Source organism: Protomyctophum parallelum, assembly GCF_964188405.1.
Source record: "Protomyctophum parallelum genome assembly, chromosome: 16".
In the NCBI taxonomy this organism is placed as follows: domain Eukaryota; kingdom Metazoa; phylum Chordata; class Actinopteri; order Myctophiformes; family Myctophidae; genus Protomyctophum; species Protomyctophum parallelum.
In genome coordinates, this window is record NC_139711.1 from 30963868 (window position 1) to 30983674 (window position 19807).

Sequence of the window (19807 nt, forward strand, 5' to 3'; positions counted from 1 at the left end):
TGCCCCTCCTAGATTTAGAGGATGGTGATGTTTCATAGGGCTTTTTCCACAAAGAGCATTGGGACAAGAGAGAACAGTATATCAGGACAAAGTATCCGTCATTATAGCCATTTTTAACGCAGTTGTTTTAGTGTTGGTGTCTAGATTGTTTTGGCATACGTGTGGACACAGGGATCTATGTTTTGTTCATGTTCAATGGAATATGTCTTTGCCGAGAAGGAGCTCTATTGTTACGTATATAGTGCTCGCGCTGCTGGAGTGGCAAGCGGTGTTCGGACAGCTCTCCTATTCCGTGCCTGAGGAGTTAAAGCCCGGGACTTTTGTTGGGAATATCGCAAAGGATCTAAACATCAATGTACAGGATTTGGAGTCCCGTTTGTTTCAGATTGTTACCGGATCAAAAAGAAAATATGTCGAGGTAAATCTACAGACTGGTGTTCTCTACGTCAATGAGAGAATAGACAGAGAGGAGCTATGCGCTGATGAAAACACATGCACAATCAGCATAGAGGCTGTCATAAATAACCCCCTAAAGCTTTACAGCATAGAAGTCCAAATCCTAGACGTTAATGACCACGCTCCATCTTTTGCGGCAGAATCTCAAACAATAGATGTACCTGAAAATACATTACCCGGGGTAAAATTCCCATTAATTGATGCATCTGACGTGGATGTAGGGAAAAATGGCATAAACACATACAAGATTAGTCCAAATGATAATTTTTCCTTAGATGTACACAAAGGGGATAGTGTTTCTGTCGAGTTAGTGTTACAGAAAGCTTTAGACAGAGAGAAAGAGCCCGTTATTAAACTCACCCTTACTGCTGTAGATGGGGGATCTCCACCGAGATCAAGTAATTCGGAAATCATAGTTAATGTTTTGGACATTAATGATAATGCCCCTGTTTTCAGCTCAGGGCTGTATAAAGCACGAGTTCATGAAAATATGCCAATTGGGACCACTATTCTAACGTTGAATGCAACCGATAAAGACGAGGGAACGAATGGTGAAGTTCTGTTCTCCATGAGTAAAAATGAGAGAATTTTGGAAATGTTCAACATTGATGCGCACACAGGTGCCATTACGGTAAAAGGTAACATTGACTTTGAAAGAAATTCTGCCTTTGAAATCCGTGCCCATGCTACTGATAAAGGGCAGCCTCCAGTCGCTGCTCACTGTAAAGTTCTGATCGAAGTGGTTGATGTCAATGACAATGCCCCGGAGATCACTGTGACGTCGTTACTGAACACAGTGAAAGAGGACGCTAAATTAGGCACGGCCATTGCTCTTGTCTCCGTGCTAGATAAGGATGGTGGCAAGAATGGAAAAGTGAAATGTGAAGTCATCAATGAAGTCCCTTTCAAATTGGAGGAAAACTATAAAAAGTATTATTCTTTGGTTGTTGATGGTCACCTTGACAGAGAGAGCTTTTTTCAGTACAATGTTACAATAGTAGCTTCTGATGAAGGGACCCCTCCTCTCTCTAGTACCAGCCTCATTACTATCCACGTCTCTGATGTCAACGACAACGTGCCTCGCTTCTTAGAGCCAGTGATTAACGTTTATCTAAAAGAAAACAGCCCAGTAGGAGCAATAATTAAAACCGTGTCGGCAGTAGATGTTGACGTCCGTGAAAACGGCCAGGTGAGCTATTCCCTTCTAGACCACAACAGTAACACCATACCGCTGACTACAATGATAAACATAAACTCCGAAACGGGAGACATTGTGAGCCTGCAGTCATTTAACTATGAGGAGTTAAATACATTCCAGTTTAAAGTTCAGGCCACAGACTCTGGTGTTCCTCCTCTCAGCAGCAACGTGACTGTGAATGTTTTTATCGTGGATGAGAATGACAACAGTCCCGGGATTCTCTCGCCCTATTCTGAACACGGCTCTGTTAACAGTGAGAACATTCCTTATTCTGCTGAAGCTGGATACTTTGTGGCCAAAATCAGAGCTGTAGACGCAGACTCTGGCTACAATGCACTGCTTAGTTATCACATCACTGAGCCAAAGGGAAATAACCTCTTTCGAATTGGAACCAGCAGCGGAGAAATCAGGACTAAGAGGCGAATGAGTGACAATGACCTGAAAACTCATCCATTGGTGGTGTTGGTTTCTGATAACGGAGAACCCTCCCTGTCAGCTACTGTGTCTATTGATGTAGTAGTGGCTGAAAGCACGGGAGACATTCAGACGCAATTCAGACATGTACCGTTAAAGGAGGAGAGCTTCTCTGATTTGAACCTATATTTACTTATCGGTATCGTGTCGGTGTCAGTGATCTTTCTATTGAGCCTCATCAGTTTAATAGCTGTGAAATGCCACAGGACAGACAGCGATTTCAGTAGGTATGGAGCCCCAATGATCACCACCCATCCTGACGGGAGCTGGTCTTACTCTAAATCTACTCAGCAGTATGACGTGTGTTTCAGCTCAGACACACTGAAGAGCGACGTAGTAGTTTTCCCTGCACCCTATCCACCTGCAGACGCGGAACTGATCAGTATTAATGGAGGGGATACATTTACCTGCACTCAAACATTACCCAATACAGATAAGGTAAGATTTATGTTTTAAAATCTGCTTTTCATTTATTTAAGGAAAAAAGGCTGGATTTGACTTATCCAATTGCCCAAACAATGCACAATGCCACTATATGGATTTACGTAACTTCTTTCACCCACTTTTGCTCCAAATATCGCCACTGTCCATGGTGCTGGATTTCTAGTATACGCCTTCTTGTGAGAAATTAATGCTCTGTGGTGCTTTCAAAGATTATGCGCACATGAAATACAAAATGCTCATGTTTATACTATTTTCCTTTGGGCTGCTAACGCCATAACAAATATTTTGAGACTAATTAAAGCATCACTCAGTTGAATTGACCACCATGTATTTAGTAGGCACATTATTGTCTATTAATTGGTGTCGCCACAACCTTGTTTGCTTGAATTATTAAATAAAGTATTTCCAAGTTATAGGTTGTCCACTGTTCTGCATTAGTAGGCCCACGTGATATTGCTGTAATGTACGGCTTAGTGTTGCATCAATATTCCGGGTTGGTGTTCTTTCTCTCCGTGGTTCTGAAATAAATAACGCATTTAACACGGACTGTTCTGACTTGAGTGACTTCTGAGTGTTCTCGTACATATCTGTGAATAGAAATTCGTAACCGTTTTCAGTAAGGACAGACAGAAATACATTTTGTCAACTACATATTGTAGTTATATCAAATATCCGCATGGTGACAGTGTAGACCATGACATCTCATTCTTGGTGTTCACTTAAAGCTCCACCCAATGTCTATAGCCTAACGTTCCTCCTCGGTGCTTTTGTTACGATGAGACGCATAGGACGAGAACGGTTGCGTGTTGGTGCTGCGTGGAAAGCATCTGATTTGATGCTGTGTAGCCTGGCTACTTTTCACATTTCTATTCAATTTGGATATATGCTTTTTTCACGACGGATGCATTATGTTTTTACTGATTAGGAGGAGCTCAGTGACTTGTATTTTGCTTTTACTGCTGTGTTGTTACTGGGAATATGTGTATGGACAGCTGTCCTATTCCATCTCTGAGGAAGTAACCCCGGGGACTTCAGTTGGAAATATCGCTAAGGATCTCAATCTCAATGTGCAGGATTTGGAAAATCGTATGTTTCAAGTTGTTACTGGATCAAAGAGAAAATATTTCGAAGTAAATCTAAAAACCGGTGTTCTATATGTCAGTGAGAGAATAGACAGAGAGGAGCTGTGTGCGAAGGCTTTGAAATGCACTGTAAACGTAGAAGCTGTAATAAACGATCCGCTGAAGCTTTATCGTTTAGAGATCAACATATTAGATGTGAATGACAATTCACCTGTTTTCTCTGAGAGATTACAGTCTCTTAATATCGCAGAAAGCACTTTGGCGGGAGCAAAATTTGGACTAATAGAGGCATCAGATTTGGATGTTGGCAGGAACAGTATTAATTCATACAAGCTCAGTCCAAATGATTATTTTTCTTTGGAAGTACACAAAGGCGATGACAGTGTATCTGCTGAGTTGGTGCTGCAGAAAGCATTAGATCGAGAGAAACAGCCCGTTATTAAACTGACGTTGACTGCATTAGACGGAGGAAATCCGCCTAAGTCGGGAACATCACAAGTAATTGTTAATGTTTTAGATAATAATGACAACCCTCCTGTTTTCACCAGACAGTTGTACAAAATTCAAATTTCTGAGAATTTGGCACCAGGAGAAACAGTGATTGTTCTGAATGCTACAGATGTGGATGAGGGTATAAATAGTGAAATAGAATACTCTTTTCGGAGTAAAGGACAAAATCACATTTTAGACATATTTGAAATAAATACTAAAACAGGTACCATTTTAGTCAAAGGTAAAATCGACTATGAAGAAAATGCTGCTTTTGAGATTCATGCACAGGCTAGTGACAAAGGCCAGCCTCCGATGTCTACTCACTGTAAAATATTGGTAGAGGTGATAGACGTCAATGACAATGCCCCTGAAATCACAGTGACATCACTACTGAGCACAGTAAGGGAGGATGCAAAATTAGGTACTGCTATTGCTCTCGTGTCTGTGTTAGACAAAGATGGTGGTAAGAATGGTTTTGTAAAAGCTATTATCACAAATGATGTCCCGTTTAAATTAGAAACCAACTATAAAAACTATTATTCATTGGTAGTTAATGGTCCCATTGACAGAGAGAGTATTGCTTATTACAATGTCACTATTGTAGCTACTGATGACGGAACGCCACCACTATCCAGCATCAGTATTGTAAACGTATACATTTCTGATGTCAATGATAATGCACCTCTTTTCTCAGAGCCAACCATTAATGTTTATTTGAAAGAGAACAGTCTTGTAGGAGCAATTATTAAAACCGTGTCTGCAGTAGATGCTGATGTTGACCAAAATGGCGAATTGACCTTTTCAATTTCAGACAGTAATAGTAACTCTCTGCCACTTTCTACAATGGTAAACATAAACTCAGGCACAGGTGATATAGTCAGCTTGCAATCTTTCAACTATGAGGAACTAAAAACGTTTCAGTTCAAAGTTCAGGCCACAGACTCTGGTGTTCCTCCTCTGAGCAGCAACGTTACTGTGAATGTTTTTATCCTGGATGAGAATGACAACAGTCCCGGGATTCTCCCTCCTTATTCTGAACACGGATCTGTTAACAGTGAGAACATTCCTTATTCTGCGGAGGCAGGATACTTTGTGGCAAAGATTAGGGCTGTAGACGCAGATTCTGGCTATAACGCACTGCTTTCTTACCACATAGCCGAGCCCAAAGGCAACAATCTTTTCAGAATTGGGACCAGCACTGGAGAAATAAGAACTAAAAGACGAATGGGTGACAATGACCTGAAAACTCACCCATTAGTGGTGTTGGTTTCTGATAACGGAGAACCCTCCCTGTCATCTTCTGTGTCTATTGATGTAGTGGTGGTGGAAAGTACAGGAGACATCCAGACACAATTCAGACACGTACCGATGAAGGATGAGAGCTTCTCTGATTTAAACATGTATTTGCTGATTGCCATTGCATCAGTGTCAGTGATCTTTTTACTGAGCCTCGTCAGTTTGATAGCTGTCAAATGCCACAGGACAGACAGCAATTTCAGTAGATATGGCGCCCCAATGATCACCACCCATCCTGACGGGAGCTGGTCTTACTCTAAATCTACTCAGCAATATGACGTGTGTTTCAGTTCAGACACACTGAAGAGCGACGTAGTTGTTTTTCCTGCTCCTTTTCCAGCTGTAGATGCTGAACTGATCAGCATTAATGGAGGGGATACGTTTAGCTGTACTCAAACATTACCCAATACAGAGAAGGTAAGAATATGAAATATATACAAGCTATCTGCTATCTATTTGTCTTCTTTTTCTTTTCCAAGAACTGCATTCATGAAGTTAATTTATTTTGAACATAAGTGTGTATAGTTGTTGCTTATTTAATTTCCCAGTTGACAAAACACAATGCCACTTGATTGTTATGGCATCAAATGGAAATACTCATATCTGTCCTCCTGCAATCTTGGAATTTTACCATACCATGTTAGTGAATTGTATGTATTCCCAGACAATATACACATTACGGGGGATTAAGTGTTGTGTGACTCATTTTTCAGCAATCAATACTCATTTTGATTGCTTGAAATTTCACCTTTATGTTTAGTATGCTTAGTATGTATTTTTGAGTCTGTCCTGTCCTTTGTGTTTGTGTGTTTGCAGCACGGAATGTGAAGATTTGATTGGCTGAGTGTGATTTTTAATACATGTACCACTTGGAATATAACACATAGCATAGATCAGCCTCGTTTAAATGCATTATTTAAAAAAAGTTATAGTCTTCTTTGCATTATATACGTCACAGCACTGTGAGTGAATAGAAATTGCTGCAATTTGTGGCTCTGAGTTGCATCAATATTCTCTGTTTGTAGCAGGTGTAGTTCGCTTTGGATGTAACCGACATATTCTCTGATGAGTAGCTGTTTTCAGTAATGTGACAAGGTCATTTGGCCAGTTGTATTTTGTGATTCTGTACATCAACTTCCCATGTGATGACAGAGTTCAGATGATGACACATTGGTGTTCACTTTGGAGGCTCCCATATAGCCATAGGGTCTGTCTTTAATATGGTTTCTCAGAGCATTTATTTCAGATAGACAGAGGAGAGCTTTGTATTCTCTTCATTTTAACTTAATTATTTTTTGCAAAGATTTGGGTGTACTTTCTTCGTGAATTGGAATGGAATTTCTTTTTTTAATTAAGGTGTAGGAGATCCACTGTGAACTCTTGCCATGTCTGCTGGGGTGTTACTGGGGAACAATATGTCCGGACAGTGTCTCTGAGAGGGAACAATGGGCACTACGATCCATACACCAGGTTTTGGAGGCCCACTTTACCCATTTTGAACATTGGTCCTCACTAATGCTCATTATATGATGGCACCATTTCTGTCTATTTGGTTTGTGTCTCAAATGAGGACTGTGAGCAGTACAGTGAAACCATCGGTAGGCAGGTTTGGTAAGATTTATTGTTTTTAATTATTATATAGTTTTAATAATCCAAGAGCATAGAAACAGAAGTCATTGCTCTTGCATTAATCATAATACAAACAATTATGATAACAAAAGGTTGTCATAATAATGATGTCACTGGTAGACAGGTTTCTGAACTGCCCTCCTCTGAGACACAGAGTGAGTAGGCAAATTATACTATTGTCACGGCGTCCAAACAAGAAGATTGGCAAAGTTGAATGTTTTTAATTTACTTCCCACAAAGTCAAATTAAACATTAAAGGAAAGCATAATGAAAGTCAATGAAAATACTTGACCTCATAATGAAATCAGGAAAGCAAAAAGTGCCTGGAGATGCCAGTCAAACTTAACAGAATACGCACGCATCACGTTTGAAGTCAGTCGGTTGGATGGTTTCCAAGATACGTGAACTTCAGATGTACACAGACATATCCTGTATGTATACTTACAGAGATTTTGTGCATTTATTGTAAGAACAGAGTATGGAGATATATCAATAGCAATGCTCCTGACATCACAGTGACATCACTACTGAATATATAAAGGAGGATACAATCAGTGTCCTTCTGTCTGTGTTAATGTCTGTGTAATGATGGATTTGTGAAGACTATTATCGCCAAAGAAGTGTTAGAAGCCAACTGAAGTGAACATTTTACTTTATATTTGTGATTTTGTAAACCTGTGAGATCTACATACGGTGCACAAAGAACAAGGTTTAGCCATTCATTGCCATGGCCTCCAATACCTGCCACACTGGCCACAAGGACCGAGAAATGATTTTGGCTGACTTTCAGGCTTGCACTGGAATAGACAACATTGCAGAGGCCATCAATCTGCTAGAACTCAATAACTGGGATTTAGCGGCAGCTATGAACGGTGTGATACCACAGGAGAATGGGATCCTGCTAAATAACTTCTCTAGAGAGGCAAGCCAGCCCACCCTGTACGGACAACATAGCCAATCGAATGGGTTCTTGCCAAATAACTTCTCTAGAGAGTCAAGCCACTCCACCCTGTACGGATCCCATAGACATTCAGAGGTATCTGAGGCAGCTAGAGGAGGTGCAGCTCCAGTGAGCAGCACTGACAGTGAGGGAGAGGGAGATGACTTTGACGACCCTTCAGTGTTCAGGGTGGATGAGTCTGATATGTTCAGACTGCGAAAGAAACCCATGATGCCAGATCACAGTGAAAATGAAGATGAAGCATTATTGCACTTTACTGCTGAATTCTTGACAAGGTATGGTGAGGTCCATCCAAGGTTCTACATTGGTTCTTTGGAGTCCGCATCTCGAGAGGCCTTCTCCAGAAAAAATAGAGACAGAAAACTGCTGGCCATCTACCTCCACAACGATGACAGTGTCCAAAGCAACATCTACTGCTCCCAGGTGATGTGTGCCAATTCCATTGTCTCTTATCTGAATCAGAACTTTATAACATGGGCCTGGGACCTCACAAAAGAATCCAATAAAGCAAGACTACTGACCATGTGCACAAGACACTTTGGTAATGTTGTGGCACAGACTATACGGATGTATAAGACAGACCAATTCCCCCTGCTTATCATAATTATGGGCAAGCGCACCTCAAATGAAGTTTTAAATGTTATTCAGGGCAACATGTCAGTGGACGAGCTGATGATGAGCTTAATGGGAGCAAAGGAAGTCCTCACAGCACACCAACAAGATGAGGATGATCGTGAAGCGAGGGAGATGATGAAGAGAGAACAAGATGAAGCATACCGCCTATCTCTAGATGCAGATCGTAAGAAGAGAGAAGAGCAGGAGAGAGAGGAGGCCGAGCAAGTTCGTCTGGGGCAGGAGAGAAAGGAGCAGGAGGACAATAAGGAGGCCATCCGCTTGTCACTGGAACATGCACTATTGCCAGAGCCCATCGAGGAGCAAGGAGAACCAATTAGCAAGCTACGTATCCGCACGCCGCTTGGCGAGTTCCTGGAAAGGCGTTTCCTGGGCAGTTGGAAGCTGCAGGTCCTCTTTGACTTTGTGGCGTCCAAGGGATACCCCTTTCAGGAGTTCAAACTACTCACCACCTTCCCCCGTAGAAATATCACCGAATTGGATCCAGGGTCCACTCTGCTGGAGGCCAAATTGTTTCCTCAGGAGACACTGTTCCTGGAAGCTAAAGAGTAGCTAGAGAGTTTGTGGTTTATGAATGAGGTGCACACACAATGCAGACAGAGACCAAAATACACTACACGAGCACACTTCTACTCCCACCACCACATTCAAACACAAAGCTGTTTTTTTGGAACATGCTTTTTTTGCACAAAATAGGGGTTTTCAGCTGATTGTTATACCGCCATCCTGATAAGATTCAATCTGAGGACCACTGTTGTGTTGGGTAGGGTTAAGATTAGGTTTTTTTCTTACCTGTTGGTGTGATTTCTAGGAATGGTGCACGGTGTGACTTCTGGTCGTTGAGTTGTACAGTGTTTCTCAGAGAAATGCATTTGCAAAAAGCTAAAAAATGTAAATTATTAAACTAAGAAAATACTGTTCCTGAAGAAACAATGTGGGCTCGAGCTCGCTAGTTAATGGTAATGTATTGACCCACATGATGTCACAGGCAGAATACTAATAATAAGTAATGGAAATTAAGCTCAAGCAAGCAAGCAAACAAACAAAACAATAAAAATCACAACCGTGTCAAGTGAGCGGCACTCTTATCATCGTACATCATCATACCTCATCTCATGCCGGCAGAATGTGCGTCCTCACCTTCGTCTTCAAAAAGTTCCTGCATTAAATAATTCATAGTCACAGATCACATGTAATACCTTCAAGATCACGACCTTCATGGGCGACCAGTGGTCCACAGACCACCAGTTGAAAAATAAATCACACCCGTGTGAAGTGTTATGGACAAAACAGACATTAATTTCTCTTCACTGTCAATGGCGTTTTAAAACAAACATTGAACTAAAAACAAACATTAAACCTGTATATAGGAGGGGCTAGCGCCCCTCAAAAAAATTAAACACAAACAGACAAATGTACAAACAAATAAACAAACCTGCATGTTAATAGGTACCAGGTAATATAATGTCCATCAGCTGTACATTAACTAGTATAGTAGTTGTAATAATAATAATAATAACTAGAAATGCACTTTCTCGAGGTGCCAACTTGTGGCCTACTTGTGCGCAGGCAGTGTGCCGCAGGCGCGGTAACTAATGTAACTGCTGTTCTAAATCCTTTAGACCCGTTATTGACCTTACCAACCTACAAACGTACCTTAGTTACATCACCATCAACAGCCAATAACTTGAGAATAACTTGAGAATATATATAAATATATATATATATAATATTATAAATATATATATAATACTTTTACATGCGTCATTTTTAATGAATGACTTAATTTGTATTTCTAGTCTGGTATGTCTACCACATTGACTAAAATTTTAAAAAGTACAACATCCGACTCATTCCATCACTGATTCATAAGGCCCAACAAATGAATTAGTTTTCCCTGCACAGTTTCCTGAATGCTGAACTCATAAGTCAATGGAGGGGACACTTTTGGTCAATAAACCCAATAAAGAGAAGGTAAGAGCTTCTTGGTCTTATTTCCCCAGAGCAAGTGCATTTATTTTACTAAATGCATGCATTGATCTTAACATTATTTACTATAGATATCCACTTATAACTTCCACTTGAATCTGTCAATTTCCTTTTTCCGGTCATGGTTAGTTTTTTAGGGGCGCCCCTCCTATATGCCCAGCTTTGTTTGTGTGTGTGTGTGTGTGTGTGTGTGTGTGTGTGTGTGTGTGTGTGTGTGTGTGTGTGTGTGTGTGTGTGTGTGTGTGTGTGTGTGTGTGTGTGTGTGTGTGTGTGTGTGTGTGTGTGTGTGTGTGTGTGTGCGCGCGTGCGTGCTTTACTATCAAACAAGGTGTCATTAATGAATTGTCGTGAATTAAAAATCATGATTCACTATAGTGTAAACAACCATTTCAGGACTTATAACAGGCTGCAGTGGCTTTACTGACTAACGCTGTCCATGGTGCTGAAAAGTTGACTTCCTTTTATATTTTCAAGGATTATGTTATTCCAAAATAGACAGTTTTAGAATTTATACACATTGAAACAATCTGTTATCCTTACAAGTGGTGCTCAAAGTGGGGTCCGGGTACCCCCAGGGCTCCTTGGAGTTACAGCCCTTACAGTTACACTCTGACAGTGTGGGTTCATTTGGTTACATTACATTTACCGGTGTCTGTGTTACATTAGCACTATGGATTCTACTGTGTATATTGCGATCCCATGAGACTAAAAACAATATCAACTGTATGGGGTCCGTTGCCGAATGCATAATCAAAGTCGATGCGCTGTCCATGGTCCTGATATGGTTGTAGCCTATGTCAGTATACTGTAGATATTATTTTTTCTCTGAACAGTTGGGCAGAAGAGACCATTATAATTATTACCTCAATGTAAACCAATATTCTAACTATATACAGTATAGTGTAATGCCCATTCATTGTCCACTGTAATAAAAACCTTTATAATGGTAATGTCACCCCTATGTTTACTTAATTGCTAAAAGACAAATTTCTGGGCTTTAATAATCTGCCGTGGAGTCAGTTTAGAATTGTATGACACATGTGCACGTGGTGTCGCTAGAGACCACAGCATGGGCATCTCAAGAACCCCTCCTCCTTTAATGATTTAAGAATAGCGTCATCACCCAGTAATGCTTTGTGTAAAGAAGAAACAGTCGAAAGGAGCCTTAGCGGGGTAACTTCGGGTGTATTGGTTATCTATTTCATTTTCCGGAAATGTTTCACCAACAGAGGTGATTATACGTGGAGTCGGCTCTTTTGGTGTGGATGTTTGAACTAACGATGGCTACTCGGGATCAAAGGAGTAATTTGGGGATTTTGTTTGTCGCCCTGCTTTGTTACTGTGACTGGTCTGTGGCTCAGATATCATACTCAATTTCAGAGGAGGTGGACAAAGGCACAGTCGTGGGAAACCTCGCTAAAGACTTAAACCTCAATGTACAGGAACTTGAATCAAGGAATCTTCGGATTGATTCGACATATAAAAATACGTACTTTCAGACTGATTTGAAAACTGGGTTTTTGTACGTTAACGAGAGGTTAGATCGAGAAGACCTGTGTCCGGATACGGTAAAGTGCTCTTTAAATATCGAGGCTATAGTGAGTAATCCTCGTAGCCTCCATCGTATTGAAGTAAACATTGTTGATATCAATGACAATTCGCCAACATTTTTTGAAGACGTAAATTCAATTGATATGTATGAGTCGTCATATACCGGGGAGAGGTATCCTCTGCCGTTAGCTCATGATGCAGATATAGGCAGTAATACGATAAAAAGCTACAAGCTGAGCCCCAATGAATATTTCTCAGTTGATGTACAGAGCGGTGGAGAGCAGAGTGTTTCTGCTGAGTTAGTGTTGCAGAAACCTTTAGACCGAGAGAAACAGGCTGCTATTAAACTAACATTAACGGCTGTAGATGGAGGCAAACCACCTAAATCAGGGACATTACAGATAATCGTGAATGTAATTGATGTAAATGACAATTCCCCTTTGTTTAGCAAACCTCTCTATAAAGTCCAGGTAATAGAAAATGCCATTACTGGCTCGATAGTATTGACACTGAGTGCTACTGACTTAGATGATGGCGTCAATAGTCAACTTGTATACTCTTTTCAGAAAGGAGGACGTTTTAACCCTGATGATACATTTTCTTTAAATGAAGAAACTGGTGAAATTTCAGTCAAGGGAAATATCGACTATGAGAAAAACCAAGCGTACGAAATTCGTGTCCAATCAACAGACAAAGGCACACCACCTCGCAGTGCGCATGGTAAAGTTCTAATAGAAGTCGTTGATATAAATGATAATTCCCCAGAAATAGCCGTGTCATCACTTATGAGTCCAGTGAAAGAAGACGCTGAAATAGGTACAGTTGTCGCTTTGGTAACTATAACTGACCATGATGGAGGCAAAAACGGCATCACAAACTGCAAGATCGTTGGCTCTGTGCCTTTTAAATTGAAATCTAATTACAAAAATTACTATTCTTTATTAGTTGATGGACCGCTTGACAGAGAGATCACTTCTCAGTACAATATTACCATCACGGCCACTGATGAAGGAACCCCGCCTCTCTTCGGGACCAGCGTTATTACGGTTGACGTTTCTGACGTAAATGACAACCCTCCTCGTTTCCCTGAAAATGTTATTAATGTCTATTTAAAGGAGAATAGTCCGATTGGTGCTGTTGTTTATACACTGACCGCGGTTGATGCAGATTTACATGACAACGCAAAGGCATCATATTCACTAATTCATAATTCTCCTAAAAGCGCCGCACTATCTTCAATGGTAAATATAAATTCGGAGACAGGAGATATAGTCAGCTTGCAGGGTTTTAACTATGAAGAATTAAAAACGTTCCAGTTTAAAGTTCAGGCCACGGACTCTGGTATTCCTCCTCTCAGTAGTAACGTGACTGTGAATGTTTTTATCCTGGATGAGAATGACAACAGTCCCGGGATTATTGCGCCCTATTCTGAACATGGCTCTGTTAACAGTGAGAACATTCCTTATTCTGCTGAAGCTGGATACTTTGTGGCCAAGATCAGAGCTGTAGATGCAGACTCTGGTTACAATGCACTGCTTTCTTACCGCATCTCAGAGCCCAAGGGAAATAACCTCTTTAGAATTGGAACCAGCACCGGGGAAATCAGGACTAAGAGGCGAATGAGTGACAATGACCTGAAAACTCACCCGTTAGTGGTGTTAGTTTGTGATAACGGAGAACCCTCCTTGTCAGCTACTGTGTCTATTGATGTAGTGGTGGTTGAAAACACAGGAGACATGCAGACAACATTTAGACACGAGCCAATAAAGGACGAGAGTTTCTCTGATTTAAACCTGTATTTACTGATCGCTATTGCATCAGTGTCAGTGATCTTCCTACTGAGCCTCATCAGTTTAATAGCTGTCAAATGCCACAGGACAGACAGCGATTTCAGCAGGTATGGCGCTCCAATGATCACCACCCATCCGGACGGGAGCTGGTCTTACTCTAAATCACAGCAGTATGACGTGTGTTTCAGCTCAGACACACTGAAGAGTGACGTAGTAGTTTTCCCTGCACAGTTTCCCCCTGGAGATGCTGAACTTATTAGTATTAATGGAGGTGACACTTTTAGTCGGACTCAGACATTGCCCAGTAAAGAAACGGTAAGATGTGTTTCAAATTCTAACTCAAATAACCCTTTGTGTGTATAAACAAATCGCTTTCCATTTAATTGTATGGTCTTAACGGTGTTGACTCTGAACACCTTCCTGACCTTTTTAATGACCGTAATAATGTCTAGATTTAGATTTGAACTGTCGTGCTAATTTGACCACTTAAACCAAACGAGTATTTGGTTCACTGAGGTTGGCCTTCACTGAAAAATCTGCAAGCTCAAAAATGAATGTGGCGTGTTTTTGTGCTTTTAGATCTGCAATAATGCTGAATGTTGTTCAAAGAATAGATATGCTAGGGTTCAAGGGGTTAATTTATGCCATGTCATTGTTAAACAGCAATTTCATGATTAGAAAAAAACGTGACGTAATACCACTGCTTGACAACACAGTCATTGAATCTAAACGCTGTCCATCGCGCTGTCCATTTTTCCACACAAAATGCTCCTTTCACTTTAATGTTGGACTAATGCCTATGGTGACTCTATACACATTGTCAATCATTGTTGAACTTACGAATATCCCCTCTTGTATATTGTATTGATGTGGCATGCAGGGTATCTTCGTTGGCATGAGGGTAGGGTATCATGATTATGTAGAATGATTTTATCTTCGAGGTGCTGTCCATGGTGCTGACATGTATTTGTATTTGTGCCTTGTCATTTTATATAGACAAACAAAACAAAACACAATTAGTTATAAAGGGCAGCTTACAAGCAACTTCAGCAGCTTCACGTTTTATACTATATTGCTTTCCATTCTCTTTTGTTCTTCTCTGTCTGTATTTTGGTTTGTAGTTAGCGTGGTTGTTATTTAACACTCTTGTCACGACATACAATCTATTTAAAAGAAAAGGTAGCCTGGTAGCCAGCCTTCAATCTGCCTTTTCAATGCATATTGGCCCAGGCAGATTGATATCCACGCACGCAGTGATGCTAGGGTACAGGGTACAGAAAAGTTGCAAGACAAATTAGTGTTACTTTCCTTATTCATTAAAATGTTATATATGCCATTTTGAGCATTAACTTTCAATAACTCCATCAGCATTTAATTCCATTTTCTATACGTTGTTTTTTATTTTCATTAATGCTTGTTCTTTCACTTTAATATCAGTGGTTGAACCACTGGTTCAGTGATTTAATTGAATAGTATCCCCTCTTCGTAATAAGCCAATAAGATGCTGAACTATATGGCTTCGTGTTCAGCGTAGAAGGTGATGCGCTATCCGTGGTTCTGATATGAATGAATGAATGAAATGTTTATTTTCGTGTCACTTTGGCCCATCCCATATGGGATTATATGACACATTTCACAGAATACACTGAATACAACTGACACTTCCTGTTCATACATATTTGTAAATTATTAGAACAAACAAACAAAGAAAACAAAACAAATAAAATAAAATAAAACGAAAACAATCATAACAAGGCCATTTTACATGTAAATGGCCCTCCTCCTCAAGGAATGAGGCAAATGAAAAAGTGTACTTTTGAAACAGGCGCTTCAGTCTCTCGAAGTCCTCCAACCATACAAATTCATGGTTTGGGTCTATCTTATTAAAAGGTCTCTCCCTAATGGAGTTGTAGAATGGACAATAAAAAACAAAATGCATTTCATTTTCGATTTGCTTTAGATCACACAGACTACATAGTCTATCCTCCTCCACCGTGCCTACATATCTACCTGTCTCAATATGCAGACCAAGTATGCCAGCTCTAATTTGGGCACACAAGGATCGTTTTTTCTTTGACATATTATACTGTACATAGTTTTCTGTCTCGTAGACCTGTTTTATCTCACAGTATGTGCGGAGCTTTGGTTTACACCATATATCCAGCGCCCATCTATCCTTTACACCCTGAAAAATAATTGATTTTATTACCTTAACCTCTACTTGTTGTTTACTATAATAGTGGATATGATTGTGGCCATACAACACTATTGAGTTAGTTACCTTTCTTATACTGCATTAATATAAAAGCACAAAGCTATCTGGATCCCCCCCCCCTCCCCACTAATAATAACAAATAAATAACAATAACAATGTTCATTCATGTCGTACAGAAAGGTTCATGGACTAGTTGCGTTGATTGCATTGTTTAACTATTTAATCGCTTTGGTATATTTTTTCCCCTTTCAAATGTATTTAATCCTATTAAATGATTTTAGTATAGGGACTAGGGGCATTTTTCTTCAGCAATCATGTCACTGTTCACTGTGCAGTTAACTGTGCAGTATAGCGAAATTAACAAGTGGTGTCGCTGGAGACCGCAGAATAAATTCATCTCAGTCCCTCCTTCGTCCATGAAAAAAAGAAAAGCGTCATCAGCCCCCGTGTGCATTGTGAAAAGAGAGACACAAATGAAGTAGTCGTTAGACTTGTAAACAGTATTGGACGAGTTTTCCCCATGTTGGGTGGCTATAGAGGATCATTTACTGGATATCCATTCCCGTTTTACTTCAAGCATGCCTGTGCCTGAGCAATGGGAATATTTCGGGATTCTATGTTTTTCGTTAATATGTCTTTGTCGATGGTCTACGGCCCAGATATCGTATTCCATCTCCGAGGAAGTGGACAAAGGGACGGTTGTTGGGAATCTCGCCAAAGATTTGAACATGAATAATGAAGAGCTAGGGTCCAGAGATCTCCGGATTGTTTCAGGGTACAGTAAGAAATATTTTGAGGCTAATTTGAAAACTGGCACTCTGCTTGTAAACGAGAGAATAGACCGAGAGGAGCTTAATTGCTCGAATACGCTGAAGTGCTCTTTGAATATAGAAGCTATATTGAACAACCCTATGCAGCTCCATCGCATTGAAGTTAACGTGTTAGACATTAATGACAACATGCCTTTGTTTCTTGAGAAAATGCATATTCTCAATATATCGGAGATATCTTTTCCCGGTGAGCGCTATCCTTTACCAGTGGCTGTTGATGCGGATGCTGGCATTAATACACTGAAGACCTACAAGCTCAGTGCAAATGAACATTTTACCCTCGATGTACAGAGCGGTGGAGAGCAGAGCGTATCTGCTGAGTTAGTGTTGCAGAAAACCTTAGATCGAGAGAAACAGCCTGCTATTTATCTAACACTAACCGCAGTAGATGGAGGTAAACCAGTTAGAACTGGTACATTACTTGTTACTATAAATGTCCTGGATGCAAATGATAATATCCCTAATTTCAGTAAACCTCTATACAAGGCGCGTGTATATGAGAACTCCCCGCTGGGAACCACAGTGATTCATCTAAATGCAACTGACGTAGATGAAGGACTTAACAGTGAGATAGACTATTCTTTTAGTGGACGAGAAAGTGTGGGTGCAGGTCATGTTTTCGCAATTGATACAAAAACAGGAGTTATTGCCATTAAAGGAAATGTTGATTACGAATTGAACAGTGCATATGAAATTCGTGTTCAAGCTAAAGATAAAGGCACTCCCTCTCGCAGTTCTCATTGTAAAATACTAGTCGAGGTTATTGACATAAACGATAATGTTCCAAAAATATCAATAACATCACTAATGAGTCCCGTCAAAGAGGACGCTGAGCTTGAAACAGTTGTTGCTTTATTGACTGTTACTGATAAAGATGGAGGCAAAAATGGTGTTACAAATTGTAAGCTTGTTGGAACAGCTCCATTTAAGCTCAAGTCAAATTATAAAAACTATTATTCGCTACTAGTGAACGGACCTCTCGACAGGGAAACTACACCTAATTATAACGTCACTATCGTGGCTACTGATGAAGGGACTCCGCCTCTCTCTAGCACCAGTCACATCACGGTTGAAGTTTCTGATGTCAACGACAACGCCCCTTATTTCTCAGAACCAGTGATTAATATTCACGTGAAAGAGAATGGTCACATCGGAGACGTTATATATAAGATAACAGCAGGAGACCCTGATGCAGATGAAAATGCAAAAGTAACATACTCAGTCGTCAATAGTTCTCAAAATAACATTCCGTTAGTGACCATGGTAAATGTAAATTCGGAGACAGGAGATTTAGTCAGTCTGCAGGCTTTTAACTATGAAGAGATGACAACATTTCAGTTTAAAGTTCAGGCCACAGACTCTGGTGTCCCTCCTCTCAGCAGCAACGTGACTGTGAACGTTTTTATCCTGGATGAAAATGATAACAATCCTGGGATCCTTGCACCCTATTCTGAACACGGCTCTGTTAACAGTGAGAGCATTCCTTATTCTGCTGAAGCTGGATACTTTGTGGCCAAGATCAGGGCTGTGGATGCAGACTCTGGTTACAATGCATTGCTTTCTTATCACATCAGTGAGCCAAAGGGAAATAACCTCTTTCGAATTGGAACCAGCACTGGAGAAATCAGGACTAAGAGGCGAATGAGTGACAATGATCTGAAAACTCACCCATTGGTGGTGTTAGTTTCTGATAATGGAGAACCTTCCCTGTCAGCTACTGTGTCTATTGATGTAGTCGTGGTTGAAAATACAGGAGACATTCAGACTCCATTCAGACACCTGCCTATGAAGGAGGAGAGCTTCTCTGATTTAAACCTATATTTACTGATCGCCATCGCATCAGTTTCAATGATCTTCCTACTGAGCCTCATCAGTTTAATAGCTGTCAAATGCCACAGGACAGACAGCGATTTCAGTAGGTATGGAGCCCCAATGATCACCACCCATCCTGACGGGAGCTGGTCTTACTCTAAATCTACTCAGCAGTATGACGTGTGTTTCAGCTCTGACACACTGAAGAGTGACGTAATGGTATATCCCGCACCTTTTCCACCTGTAGATGCAGAACTGATTAGTATTAATGGAGGGGACACGTATATGACCCAAACATTACCGAACAAAGAAAAGGTAAGATATTCACAATATTGATCAAAGTATTGTACGCTCGGATTTGTCATTTGTGGGTTATAGTCCTAGCATCATGATATGTTGTGCTGTCCGTGGTGCTGAAACTTGTCTGCGCATTTTCACCTGTACAATCATGTTCAGTTTGTCATTGTGTAACAACCCGATTTGGTTGTGTGTGTGTGTGTGTGTGTGTGTGTGTGTGTGTGTGTGTGTGTGTGTGTGTGTGTGTGTGTGTGTGTGTGTGTGTGTGTGTGTGTGTGTGTGTGTGTGTGTGTGTGTGTGTGTGTGTGTGTGTGTGTGTGTGTGTGTGCGTGTGCGTGTGCATGCGTTAAACTAATATCAAATTGAGTAGTAAAACGTCTGGTTGATATGTGTATTCTTATTTATTGATGCAAATGTCATTATTTCAAATCTCCACGTGGGGACAGTGTAGACCGTTAGCCTACTTTCAGACCTCCCGTTTAGAGGCTCGAGGCTCCTCCCAGATTCAAAGAGATACTGGGCGGTTCGAGGCTTTGTTATAGAGAACCAGACCTGATGACAACGGACAGTAGCTGGATCTATTTGCTATTTGTACAATAATTTTTTTCTTTATCGTATTTGTCTTTATACTGTAATTGGATTGTTTGACGAAATCAGT

General features: G+C 40.6%; 4 protein-coding genes across 4 annotated transcripts; all 4 read left to right on the forward strand.

Moving 5' to 3' along the window:
- Positions 1–202: 202 nt before the first annotated feature.
- Positions 203–2584, forward strand: LOC310873729 (protocadherin alpha-8-like; the record flags this gene model as incomplete). Its single annotated transcript, XM_083786281.1, has 1 exon — positions 203–2584. One exon carries the CDS (start codon positions 203–205, stop codon positions 2582–2584), a length of 2382 nt encoding a protein of 793 aa, XP_083642407.1.
- Positions 2585–3460: 876 nt separating this feature from the next.
- Positions 3461–5871, forward strand: LOC310872947 (protocadherin alpha-8-like; the record flags this gene model as incomplete). The annotated part of the gene is made up of 1 exon (XM_083785163.1): positions 3461–5871. The coding sequence occupies exon 1, from the start codon at positions 3481–3483 to the stop codon at positions 5869–5871; it is 2391 nt and encodes a 796-aa protein (XP_083641289.1). The 5' UTR covers positions 3461–3480.
- A 1927-nt stretch (positions 5872–7798) lies between these two features.
- On the forward strand, positions 7799–9217 carry LOC310873730 (FAS-associated factor 1-like; the record flags this gene model as incomplete). Its single annotated transcript, XM_083786282.1, has 1 exon — positions 7799–9217. One exon carries the CDS (start codon positions 7799–7801, stop codon positions 9215–9217), a length of 1419 nt encoding a protein of 472 aa, XP_083642408.1.
- A 2717-nt stretch (positions 9218–11934) lies between these two features.
- LOC310873731 (protocadherin alpha-6-like) lies at positions 11935–19691 on the forward strand (the record flags this gene model as incomplete). Its single annotated transcript, XM_083786283.1, has 4 exons — positions 11935–14310; positions 14876–14896; positions 16870–19167; positions 19596–19691. The coding sequence occupies 4 exons, from the start codon at positions 11935–11937 to the stop codon at positions 19689–19691; spliced, it is 4791 nt and encodes a 1596-aa protein (XP_083642409.1).
- Positions 19692–19807: the final 116 nt, after the last annotated feature.